Source organism: Porites lutea, chromosome 2, assembly GCF_958299795.1.
Source record: "Porites lutea chromosome 2, jaPorLute2.1, whole genome shotgun sequence".
Classification (NCBI taxonomy): Eukaryota; Metazoa; Cnidaria; class Anthozoa; order Scleractinia; family Poritidae; genus Porites; species Porites lutea.
The window spans coordinates 11,669,226-11,682,953 of NC_133202.1; the positions used below are offsets into that span (position 1 = coordinate 11,669,226).

Consider the following 13,728-nt stretch of genomic DNA (forward strand, 5'->3'; position numbering starts at 1 on the left):
ACAGCACCCCTCCTGAATTTTTCTTTGTTATTCTAAAGTTTTAGAACTGAGATTTTGAAATAAGAGCTTAGTAGCCTCAGAGAACAGCTGACATTTTACTACGCCACCATGCAAAATGACGTCTGAGAAACGAGAACAGAAATTCCATACTGTTGACGCGTCACGTCCCAGATCTGGGTTGTGCTTCTGATTGGTTGAAGCAAATTTCGTCGTGACACGACCAATCAGAAGCACTAGCCACCTCTGTGTAGTGCAGCGTCATCAGTATGGAATTTCTGCGCTCGCTTCTCAGCCGTCATTTTCCTGTGGTGGCGTAGCGAAATGCTAGCTGTTCTCTAAGGCTGAGATCATTTGATACAACACTTTCAAGTGAATTAGCTACCGTGAAAGAACTTGAAGTCTGATCTATCCCAGTCATTACGCTCATAAACGATCAGGATCGCAGTTTACGTTTCTCTTCTAAACCGGGCGGTTATCCCAGCAACAAAAGTTTTCTTTGTGCCCAATCCCAGAGTGGGTACAAGTCCGGGGGGGTACTCCCTACACAGGGAGGCTCCGTCCAGAAGGGGTACTGTTTTTGGGCTTCAGAATTAACACATAGAAATCTGTAATTACTTAAATAGGGAACAATGACCACAATTAGTACATCATGTTGGCAAGTAAATAGACCGTGCGCAGGTAACTAGTTTCCGTTAAGTGAGGTTGACGGTATATGAGAGTTTGTCACTCGCGACACAAAATTGTCTGTTGTCCGTGGTAAATGGCGTCCGTAATAAGTGGGTTAATTTTAGATAAAATATGTGAACTTTTCGTCAGGGAAAACGAAAGTGCCGTTTTATACGGTAACGGGTGTCCGTAGAGTGGGATTTTACTGTATTTATTTTTTTATGCTTTTTTTTTTTTTTCACGTTACAGGACAACATGCCCACTGAGCAGTGTGCTTCGCTGCCTAACATCACCAACGCACCATGGAAAGGCTAACTTGACTTTGAATTAATTTCTCAATGTTGAATTGGCATTGCAATAAACGTAAAAGACATTAGTAAGTGTAAATATCTTAATCGCAACACAAATCGTAACAATTGACGACACTGTTTTTACGACGCCTACTGGAGACTGGACTACCATTTTATGTAGTCACCCTAGCCATGCGAAGGTCTAGCCCCTTGCGGGGCAAAGGAGTACAGCACATACCTTCGTTTCCCAGTTATTTTAATAAAACCTTAATTATTGACCCTCGCCTTGGATGGAACACACATAGTACCGCTCTTATACATCGCTGTACCGAGTGAGCTTATCCCGTGAAATTTTACACTATTTTCCTGAGCCGATTGCATTCAAGAAGCACTTAGGAGTTCTTAAGAACTCGTTTATCACCGTGCGTTCCAGATCGAATTCACTGGAAAAGTGTTGGTTTTTAAGGATATGGGAAAACCGGAGTACTGTGAAACCTCGATTTAACGAAGTGCCAAGGGACTGGGGAAATTTGTTCGTTATATCGAGAGTTCGTTATATCAAATTAAAGGCTTCAATTTAACGAATTTTCGAAAAAACAACCAAAATGTTCAATATACTGAGGCATAGTTGACAATGAATGACAAAGCCCAGCATTCCCGGATCTGAACAATTACTGTAATAACATTAATTGTTCTTTAACACCTGTGTCTCAATGCCGAGCTGTATATTGCTACGGCACTAGAAACTCAAGAACAGGCAAACAAAACTGCTTAAAACTACTGTAGCCAAACTTTTTTTGATGAATTGAGACTGCACACATTAATTTTATCCTTTTTGGTCTGGTTAGCATTCATCTTTCATGTTGACAAGTAGGTATATTTTACGATTGCGCTTCTGCCTACCCACCCTGCCCCTCATTTATGTCTATCTTCAACCGTCCTCAATTTCGCAGTACCGCATGGGCTGACCTCCCAGATCATCTAAAATAAACTATACTGTATTGCACAAAGCTAGGAGTCTGCAAGTCTACCCTAGGTGCCAGAGGCTTTTCATGCGTGGTTTCCGGTTTCGGTTAAGTCTTTAAACCCGCTTCGTTGGTCGTGTCGCGAGCAAGCGAAAAATGGCGGGAATAGTGAAGGGCAGAGCTTTTAAGCAGCTTTTCAAATACTTCAGTTCACCCACTACCCCGCCGAATTCCAGAAAAATGACAAATGTTAAACCGTCAAAATGTGCCGTGGAGGACTGTTTCACACGGCACGCTACGTTTTTTTTGTCTTTGCGTGCAGGAAACCAAGCGATTTTCCCCAACGACTACGAGACGGCAAAAGAACGAGAATTACAAGACGACAAAAGAACTTTGACAACATGTTAGCCAAACAAGTTTTCAAAATGAAACAAAAAGCAAACCGCGGTGATAAACATTAGGGAATAAACGCATTTTTGGAAAAGACAAAGACTTTAACTTGAATCTTCAGAAGTAATAAAGCGTTGAAAAACAACGGAAATTTAAATGTAGAATATAAAGTAACTAATCAAGGAAACAAAATATGACACATGGTAGGAACATTTACATCTAGAAGAAAAAGCATGCAAACTAAAAAACGTCACTGCTGACATTTCGTTTAGCGAGGATTTTAAATCCCTAATTAGCAGTCTCCTTTATCTTGCAGTAGGTGTCCGACCGTCCTCTAGCCAAAATTTCGAAATGGTCCCATTTCATGTTACAGGATTTGAGTACGCGCAATGATTAGACTGTTAAAAATGCCATTGTCGATTTGTCAATCAGTTTGAAGGGAAACTCGAAACGCATTTCCGGTCATTCGTTAAGTCCGTTGGGGTTCCAGAACAAGGATATCAGCGCTTTTTCGCGGATGTTACAAACCAGAATTATATAACGTTTGCAACAAGGCTAAGGCGCAGACGTCCCTCCTGGCGAAACTTCCCTAGCGGCGAGAAGCGAAAAGAGACGGCTGTTTTCGCAGGCTGCACGAACCACTTGCTCATGATTTAAAATGTTTCTTTGTTCACGTTGCAGGACAAAATGCCTACAGAGCAGTGCAGTGCACTGCTCAACATCACTAACTCACCGAAAGGCTAACTCAGTAAATAGACTTAAACGACAGCACAATTGTGAAGAGCTCGATACGAACGATTTTTTAGCCTGGTTTCTGCTATCGACTCGAGCATTTAATACTGAAACAGCAATATTTAATAAAGTGATGATAAGACTATGCAGTTACCGTATTTATTCGAATTAGCGCCCAACCTCGAATACGGTAAATGGTAGGAAGGAGAAATGTTTGCACTCCCTTTTCTGTGGGGACATTTTAATCCATTCACTACCAGAGTGAAATAGCTCACTTCGGAAAAGAGTGATAGCCTGGGACCCAAACTGCGCGCGCATCTATGGGATTATTTGGGGGGGGGGGGGACGCGAATGTAAACAGACATGGCGGAAAGCTAAGTGAAATGTTTCTGCGAGGTTAAAACAGCTCAAAATAGCAAAACGGAAGGTGGAATTGAGAGAAAAAAGAAAACATGAAAATGTAAAGCTGAAGGGAAAAGATATGCCTGCGGCAATTTTACCTCGAGAAAAAACAGAAGAATGCACCGTGAAACAGCTTCAGAGATGGCTTCTTTGCCGTGGAGCCAAAATAATCGGAAAGAAAACGCAGTTCGTACAAAGGTAAGTACGCGCGAACTGGGAAGTTCCTGAAGTTATTTGGGCAAAAAAACACAACTATCATGTCTTGTCATAATTCAAGGTGTAAGTGGCTGCTCGACTTGTCCCCCAAACAATCCCATAACTGAGTGCGCGCTTAGTTTGGTCCCAGGCTATCACTCTTTTCCGAAGTGAGCTATATGGAGTCTTCTAAGGTTGTTCTAACTAATGAGTGATTGGAAGAAATCTCATAGTGTGACCATTCAAATGAAACCTCTTCGCCAGTACTTTCTCATGGCACTATTTGTTTTTCAACATTTTAAAAAAGGGAGAAATTATTGTTGAATTTTGATTTTGGCTAATTTTGGCAGTGAAGTACCCTGCGCGAGGAGGTTTCTCTCTTGCATGGCTTTTAGCGTTTACGAAGTCATTCGCGGGTCTTGTCTGTCGCGTAGTTGGTTTGTTTACGCCGTATAAAACAAACCAACTACGCGACAGACAAGCCACGCGAACGACTTCGTTAACGCTAAAAGCCATGCAAGAGAGAAACTTCTGCTCGCAGGGTAGCAGTGGAGGGGTTTAAAGAAGATCTTTTGTTAATTGAAAGGAATTGCTGTCCTTTAGTCAAGTTCGAAATGAAATTGATGCAGTCAAGGATTTCCTCATCCTCTCCAGGGACAATTGGTTATATCCCGTAATACTGTACAGCATTGCTCTGAAGGTAGTGCATCCTGTTGATGAAAAAAAGAGAGGAGAAAGGAAACGAAAGTGGAAGTAAAAATCAAATGAACATAATTTTGGAAATTAGTATGTGTAATCAAATGGTGACGAGTGAAATTAGGGAATAATTTCACGCGCGTTTTGTCCAAATCCTAATAATTTCCCGAGCCTTTTTCCCTAATCATTTGATTACCTATTAATATCATGGGTGACGAATTACGTTAGCAATCGAGGATTGTTGACTTGTTTATCCTGGATCGTATCGATCGATCGTGAACTCCACTCTCTCAAACGTTTAGCGCCGAAATTTGGCTTAAGTTTTCAGAAGTTTTCGACAAAATACCTCTAAGAATCCTTCTTGATGTGCTCTTTCGTGTGTTCAGGTTTTCTAAAGCGTCTTTTTATACCCTGACATCTTCATTCATGACATTTTAAAACTTAGTCGCCATCTTGAAACGGAGACGTACGGAAAGTTGCCATGGCAATTTTGTAATTTCACATGTGAAATTACAAATTAACGCTGAAATTTCGCGCCAAAATTAAGGAGTAATTCGTCACCTATGATATTAAGTTAAAAATTTCATGTCTATTTTTACCACAAGGTGATGAATAATTAGTGATTTTTATCTTTTTAACAAGCCTATCATTGTGGGATATAGGTCAGGTCCCCAACTATATGAACGTATGAGGAGCATGGTAATCAGTGACCAAGTTAAGGTCACTGATTAATTAACCCGTCTCGGACGAATAATCCGTCCCTAGTGTGAAAACGGCCTCTAAGGACCTTTAAGATCCGAGGTCGTTGACAGCAGCAAAAATGTCTCTTAAAAAGTAATTCGCGTTCTTCATGGCAAATTAACCCACTTTACTTTGTCAAGTGTGGTGAATTCCTGAGAACCGGCCATATTCAAGATCAGAAAGAGAGAGAAAATTTTGGTCGTGGCTTGTTTAGGTCCACCATATAACATAAAACAAGTCATTTTCTCGTCCTAGTCGTGCTGTGAGGGCAAAGAAATGTACCAACTCTGCACGTGTGCTGCACGTGCAGAGTTGTTGCTTTGCTTATTCAGCCTATTAATTTTTTGGCGTTGCCGACCTCGTCGTCCGAGCTTAAAGGTCCCTAAATGTATTAATTTTATAAAGGAGAACGTACCAGGGTTTTCATATCATCGTCACTGATAGAGAAGTCAAAAACGTCGGCATTTTCTTGGATCCGCTCTGGTTTACTTGACTTGGGAATAGTTATGTAATTTTTCTGTACACTCCATCGGATTAAAAGCTGCGGCACCGACTTATTATACCTGTCCAGGGTAAAGAAACAAAAACACAGGACAAAAAAATTAACACCGTGACTCTTAAAAAGCGATCGTACAAGTAAAGGACCAAGAATCAAACGAAACACAGATGAAATTTGGATTGGGAACTGAACACTAACTGAAAAGCGGACTAAAATCCGTTCTCTCTGCAAGCCCATCCTGAGATAGACTAGCTTTCCTACTTGCTTGATCTCTTGTGATCTTTAACAGTAAGGCTTTCACGGTAGCCTCTTTCCAGCACTCAAGTAATTTTTATTTTTTTCTTTTTCTTTTAGATTCAATCAGTCGTATTGAGATAAATATGTAAATGTTAATTTTTGTAAAGTCACTTATAATAGGGGTGAAATAGCTATAAAGAGCATGAAAGGATACCCCCGTCCACTTGCATCTGAAGGAGTTCCACTTAGCTAGCAAGTCAAAATAATGTGTATGATGACTAACGGTTTCTTTTTATCCAGGAAAGTTAGTTTAAACTCCAAGAATAAAACAGCAAGAGTTTTCATCCTTATATATAATATTGATTGTCGTTATCTGATATTGTTATATAGCTGGAAATTTTTTCCCGTGCAGCACGCGAGAATTTACGCGCTTGGTTGCCTCGGTAATCTTTCCGAAATATGGTCAAAACAATATGGAGAAAACAATAGTGAATAGATTACGGAAGGTAACCAAGCCCGGTAAATTTTCGCGGGCTGCATGGGAATTTTGATGTCGTGCTAAACTCGAGACAATAGGACATACCAAAGCAAAAAATTAAAATCTATCATAGCACTTCAATATTTACTCAATTTTGCGCCTACGTTAGACAACTTAAAATGTACACGAAAATCCGGCATTTTATAATACACCGATCAATGGCAGCACGGAAACAAAATCTATCGTAGAATTTTCGTTTAATGACTGTTTTCGTGAAAGTAGCCTTTGAAATTACAAAAAGAGCTCGGCATCACGTTTTACCCCGACTCGCATGTTTTCATGTTCTTCGAAATTATAAAGTGTACAAGGGTCATTTCAACACCGAACAAGTGATAAAACCCTTCCGGAAACACCCAAAAAGTAGCCAATTTGTCGGCATAAAGTCCAGTCTTCAGTTCATGCATAATTTATAACCATTTTTTAGAACTTCCAATATATCTCGCAATTCCTCTCATAGATTTCTGTGAAACTTTGGCATAAGACAAGCACCCAAAGTATGCGCCGCGTAAAGCATTTCCAAAGTTCAGGTCGATGAGGGCTGAAATTCGATTTAAATCTAAAACTGTTGTGACGTCATTGCCACGTGATATTTATTCCGATCGCCCAAAATAATAATATCATAATAAAGTTTAGTCTATGTGTAATATATGTGTTATAATGGTTTTACCATAGATATAACGTGTTGGACAATCTAAAATTCATTCAGACGAAGTTGACTGAGCCAGACCTCGAACTTTTCATGAATTTAACTCACTAATATAAGTTTGGTTCGTAGCGTAAAAAGTTCGACGTTTGGCCTGGGCCTAAGCGACCAAGACGACGACGGCAACGACAAAAAGAAAATGGTTTTATGATCAAAACAACACGGCTCCGCACATGCATCACACTTTCTAGGACACTTCTTTGACGTCCACTGCATGCACAACTGCAACGTGAAAAATGTCTTATGGACAGGGTTCGCAAATACGCCAAATTTGGCGTATTTTACGCCAAAATTGTTCACTTCGACTCCAGAAATTTTCGGTAACAAACAGGGAGCTACTTTCACTCCAGAAATTTTTGGTAAGAAACACAGTTTTGTCTTTACCTTTTTTGCAACTAGTACAATTTAAGTTAATTGTAAACGTTACAAACCTTAATTAAATCATCGAAATTAAAGAATTATACTGCAGGACGATACAGGAAGAGGGTAGTTTACTCGATATTTGAGCTTTCCAGGTCAGCGGACCGCCACAGCTACTTCGTGTATCCCTCACGATCCCTCACGATAGTGTATGCATGCCAGGACCACGTACTGGAAAGTCTGAAAATGGCTTTTTTCGTTGTGATAGTTGACTCCAAATATTCCAAAATGACTCCAAAAGTTGTGAAGCAGAAGTCACACTGACTCCACTCATCAATAAAATTTGCAAACCCTGACTAATGGAGGATGTGAACATACGACGACGAATTTTCGTTTCTCTTTTTTGACCTGATTAAAGCCTTTAGAATTCAACCTCCGGAAAAATCCCCTACATTTAAAAAATTCAGCGGGTCCAAGTAGACATGATAAAGTTCCAGTGCCGTCATCGTCGTCCTTGCTTAGGCTCCCTAGCGTAAGACAACAGCCCACGTTTCGCGACACCTTTCACTGGTTCCTCCGCGAAATGACGTCTGAAAAACGAGCAAAAAAACCATAGTGATGTCGTTTCACTACCCAGATCTGGGTAATGCTTACATTCTGATTTAATGAGGCAAATTTTCAACCAATCAGAAGCACTACCCGTCAGGACTACTACGCGTCACTTCTGGGTAATGACGCGTCATCAGTGTGGAGTTTCTGCAGTAATTTCGCGGGTAAACCAGTGGTGGTTTCGGGAATTGGCGGCTGTTAGGACTCACCCCAGGAAATACTTCAACTTTATTCATTCAATCTCAATTTAAAATTTCACGATAGCTTCCACCGGCGTATAGGATAGCCTAATCGAGGCGGGGGAAGAGACACACAAATTTAGAGAAAGGATTCCGGACGATCAAACTCAACCTACATTTTGAGATTAGATTAATATGGTTTTTCCAGGAAAGTTTATAATCAATCAGAACACCAAGGTGTTTGACAAAATCTTTCCTTTCTAAGGTACTCAATGCATCTATGGCAGGATCATAAGCTTTGATGGAAGGATTATATGTTAAACATTTCTGCCGAGGACGGAAAAGCACGTAATTAAATTTTTTGAAATTAAGGGTTAGCTTATTGGCTGAAAGCCAGTCACTGACATTACTTAGTTCAGAATTAACTATCTGTTCAAGATTATGTAGGTTCTTGTTTGCATAAATAATGCTTGTATCATCAGCAAATAAATAAAACTAAAGATGCTTTGAAGAATTTGCAATATTATTCACATACAATAAGAATAAAAGTGGGCCCAGCACAGAGCCCTGTGGAAAACCATACAAAGTTGTTTGTTTCCTATAGGTAAGGTAAGATTGGAACCAATCATTAACAATACGTCTGATGCCATACAAATCAAGTTTTTGAAGAAGAATATAGTGATCAACAGTATCAGAGGCTTTTTTCAGATCTATAAAGAGTCCAGAGGTGAATTTACCACTATTCATGTTACTCTGAATTGTATTAACAATATCCAGAATTGCATTTTGAGTATTATGACCACCCCTAAAGCCATATTGGGAGTTCATCAATATATTGTGCTTAATGATAAATTTACTGAGTCTTTGATACATTAGTTTTTCAAATAATCTATTGAACATAAACAAAAGAGAAATAGACTGGTGATTGATGGCACAGGACTCATCATCATCTTTATAAACTGGTACAATCTTGGAAAGTTCTAGTTTACTGGGATGTTTACCTTGGATAACAGATAAATTGTAAATGTTAGCAAGTGGCTGGCTAATAATGTGTTTGCAACCTTTTAGGATTTTCACAGGACAAGAGAACATGCCATAAGACTTGTAGAGGGGCAAGGCCTGAATTTGGGCACTGATATCAGTGGGAATAATGGGTTCAAAGTTAAAAGAGTTTGGCAAATGGTTGTTAGTGAGATATTCATTAAATGAGTGCTTAGAAGGTGGTAGTTTGGAAGCAAGGTTATGTCCAACATTAGAAAAATGCTTTTTAAGCACATTTGGGATTTCACTAGGGTCAGTTGAGAGACTACCATCGGGTTTTTTTTATAATAGAAATTTGGTTCACTTTCTTCTTGGAGGAAGATATTAGGTTGTTAAACCCTTCGCAGGTTGCCTTCACGTTATTAAGATTTAGTTCGAAAAAGGAGTTGTAGTAATTCTTTTTACTTAAACGAGTTAACAATGATAATTTATTACGATACAATTTGTACTTATCCCAACCCACAGACCATCGTGGTATAACTTGTTTTTCTTACGTATAGAGGTGAGTAAGCCTTTGGTTATCCAAGGACATGTTACTTTTATGACAAGATCTAGATACTAAAAGCACCAAGGTCAGCAACTGACAACAGTGACTTGACAGCACTGTCCGGTTTGCAACACAACGGAAAAATCTGAAAGTACTGTTGCGATACAAGTTGTAAACTTATCTTGAGGACATGATGTATCTTGTACAGACGTTGCGACACCACCTGAGAGATTTAGAATCGCATTTACGGAAATGTAATATTCTCTGGTTAGGTTTGAAAGAATAAAGGCCAAAGGACGAATGAACACCAATCTGTTAATCCACTGGTTTCCCTTTAAAATAACGTCTGAGCAACTAGCGCAGAATTCCCATACTGAGGACGCATCACTACCCAGATCTTCTGACTGGTTGAAAATTTGCCTCATGCACTCAGAGGCACTAACCAGATCTGGGCAATGTTGTGTCATGAGTATGGAGTTTCTGCCCTCGTTCCTCAGACGTCATTTTGCAGGGAACTGAAACCAGTGCATGTTGGTGTTGCAAAATGTCAGCTGTTTTCCTACGCTAATTTAGACCTTAATAGTTACCTTATTAGACCCTGTTCCTTGAGTTTCATCATGGCGCGGTAGCTGTCAACATTCTTCCCCGGCGCAGGAGAGTGGATGAGATACAAGTCCACATAGCTTAAACCAAGCCTGTATGTACATGTAATAAAAGACGTGGTCAAAACTTCACATTAAATATACAATGAAGTTCATCTGAAACACACTGACCTAGAATAGCTGATGATCAGCGCATCCACAACCGCTAAGGGTACTCGTCAAAGTTCTTTTTACAATAAATGTCTCTTACGTATACATGTTTTATAGAGTTTTTGATCCCTCTGACGGCTTCTTCTATATAAACGTACTGTAAGAACCATTTAAAATCAGAAATGTCTAAGAGAAGGAGTCATTTTAGAAAGGCTACATTACCAAGACAACGAGAACTTCGCCAACCTGCAAGCATTAAGGAGCTTTAGGAACGACGAAGGCGACGGCAACAAGAACGTCGAAAATGTAATAGGTTTAGATTGGCAAAACAACAAATTTGCACGTGCATCCACTTTTTTGTACATTTCTATGCCATCACTGCACGACTTTGTAGTGAAAATGCCTAATTTCAAGTTTTATGGGGACATAAACTAGCGACGAATTTTTCTTTCTCTTTCTAAACTTGAATGCGTTCCCCAAGAAATCAACTCCAGGGAAATTCGCCTACAATTGGCATTTTCAGCAAACTGGAGTGAACGGGACAAAGTTGTAAAAAACACGAATTCAATTGTAAAGATCAGAGACGTTCTCGCTGCCTTCGTCGTTGTCGATGCTAGGGTTCCCCAATAGCTTTTAGGTGGGAAGATCTTCTCTTATAGCTGCCCTTCAAGAGGACATCTTACCCCCACCTGTTAGAGTTTTCTTTTTCTTTCCTAATTCCTGATAGTTCGCGGCCAAGCCATCAAACCGTGCGCATGGGTTATTTTATCCTTGATATTTCAAGAACAGACCTCTGGCCAAGGTAGAGAAAGTCTTAGGGTACATTCCTACAAAAGAAACCACTTCTCGTGGCAGCGGTAGCCTCGGACCAGGTCCTTTTTTACCCTTTTCCACACCAAGCCTGGTCGCTAGGCTGGTGGGTGCGGGGTCATTTTCCAGAACAGCGGCTAGTAATCACACCTAACTGGTTCTAGGCTGTAGGTACGTGCATGTGAAAATTTTCTCCATACGACACGAAACGTGAAAAGGATAATAGTTACCTCTTCAGACTTTCATGAAAGGCTTTCAAGCATTCGTCGTATCCATATGCATTATTCGTAAGTTTTGTGACCACAAAAATCTCTTCGCGCTTTACTCCTGATTCCGTGATTGCTTGACCAACTTCGTCTTCATTTCTGGAAGGCAAGGCAACATCACCACTGAGAACTCAGAAACAACAGTGCGAAATGATCACACTTCTCTAATCTTTGATTTGTAACAATTTGGATAAGAAATAAAAGCCTTTGACAAAACGAATAAATACCTCTCAGAGAGCCAAAAACCACTTCTTAACCAAAAGACATCAGGTGCAATTTAATTTAGTCACGTGTTGTCAAAAAGAAATTTTTGCTCGTGACGCAAAGTATTTTGTGAGGGATTAACAAATTCAACCCCATCACACCACGAAATCGATAATCACAAACTTTCTTATCACATCGGTAATAAAAAACGTGCGCCAAACCTTAACAGCCATCTCGTAAACAAAAATGGTGAAAGCTGCTCCTTAGGCGGACGTGAAAACTTTCTTACCTCGTAATCGACTTTGATCTTGCTTTATGCAGTCTTATGTTAGCTACTTTTTCTAATTTTCTTTCTTCATTGACAGGCAATATTCAGCTGAATATTCCGGCCCAGCAGTCTTATGGTGGTGTACTCTGTGCTGTAATCGGTGTTATCCAGACAAGAATTGAATATCGCCAACTAACGTACAAGGCAAAGGAAATTTTTTACCGCATTGGTATTCGAGAATCTTAGTAATAGTCTGAGTCACTGCCTAAATCATGCTAAATTTTAAGTGACAGAAAACTGCAGAAGTTGACAAATTTGACACCAGTTCTCGAAGAAATTCAAGCGCTTGTGGGCACGTATAATGGCGTGCTTGTTTACATTTGTTAGCCGCTGACTACAAAAAAGACAACTCTTTCTCCTTCAAAAACATATTTAATCACAAACTAATCAGCATTTAATCTCTGATAGACTTGCTCTGATTGCTATATTGTCCGGGCGTGTACGACCCCTCCTTCCACTTCCTGCGGTGGTTGTTCAGCCAAGTTATAACCTATAGAGAGCAAATATTATAACATCTTCAGTGCTTCAGTTCAGGAAAATGCAAAGAATACACTCTTCTTTTTAACACTGTTTTTAAGAGTCTTTTTTTTTATAAGAACGGAAAAAAAATAATAAAATGTATGGGCTGGAAATAAGAACAACCTCAATTTTCTGTTTCTGTTTCTGTTTGTTTTTCTGTTTCGTTCGCCGTGCGCCTTTCTCTCGTTGTGTCTTGTAGTAAGTTCTTGGTATTACTTTATTCTACAAGTTGAAAGTGCCCCTCAGAGAGATGTAAATGACCTTAATAAGGAATTACAACAACGTGGTTTTAAACCACTCTGTTCTGGTAATGATTTTAAGACTTCTTTCACATGTACATCGTGTGGAACTTCTCTGCATTATCAAGACAATGCGAAAGCAATGTGGCTGATAAAGCGGCATGCGAATGAAAACTCTCATAAAATCAAAGCCGGATGGTACTTGGATGCAAACAGCCACGTTCTGGCAAGTAAGCCAAAAGGTAAGCGACAATAACTTACTGTTTGCTCGTCAATCTTGAGGGCATCTGCGGTCCTTTTGATGATACCTTTATCTGGCGCGCCCCCAGAAGACAAAAACACTGTGTCCAGGGCAGACAACTCTAAGTCTGAAAACTTCTTTCGCTTTCTGGGGACTTTAGCGTTTTCTTCTGATTCATCTTCGACTCGGCTCTTCGATTTTTTCGCTTTTGCACCTTAAAAAGAAAAATCAGATGATTCAGGTTGAATACATTCAATTGCACTGCGTTTCCGGTTTTTTCCTTGTATTTCCGCCGGTGGAGGTGTTAAAATTATTTTATTTTTTTTTTTCACCTTCAACTCTTTTAGCATGTTTACACTGATGTTTAGAAAGATATGAACAGTTACTGGGTTATTGAGCTTACCTTCCCTAAGCTGTTGTAGCAGCTCCTCTTGCTTCTCTTCGCTTTGCAAAAAATCGTTCAGTTCTTGCCAAAATGCCCGGCCATGTGTTTTTGGCATAGTTGATGGTGCCTTCGACATGTAATCTGAAAACGATCCTTGTGATCGATGCAAAATTTTCTCGGCGAAAACCTTTTGAGGAACACTGTTTCTTTGGAGCCATCGACAAATTTTTGACGCGATTTCCTTTGGTACAAGA

At 39.8% G+C, this 13,728-nt stretch overlaps 1 protein-coding gene across 1 annotated transcript in view; it reads left to right on the forward strand.

Annotated features, from left to right (window-relative positions):
• LOC140927737 (glyoxal reductase-like) overlaps positions 1 to 1,046 on the forward strand; it is a 7,754-nt gene extending 6,708 nt beyond the window's left edge. Inside the window, exon 6 of the mRNA XM_073377421.1 lies at positions 916 to 1,046. Coding sequence (XP_073233522.1) covers positions 916 to 981 — 66 coding nt within the window. The 3' untranslated portion in view covers positions 982 to 1,046. The remainder of the gene's footprint in view (positions 1 to 915) is intronic.
• The last annotated feature ends 12,682 nt before the right edge of the window (positions 1,047 to 13,728 follow it).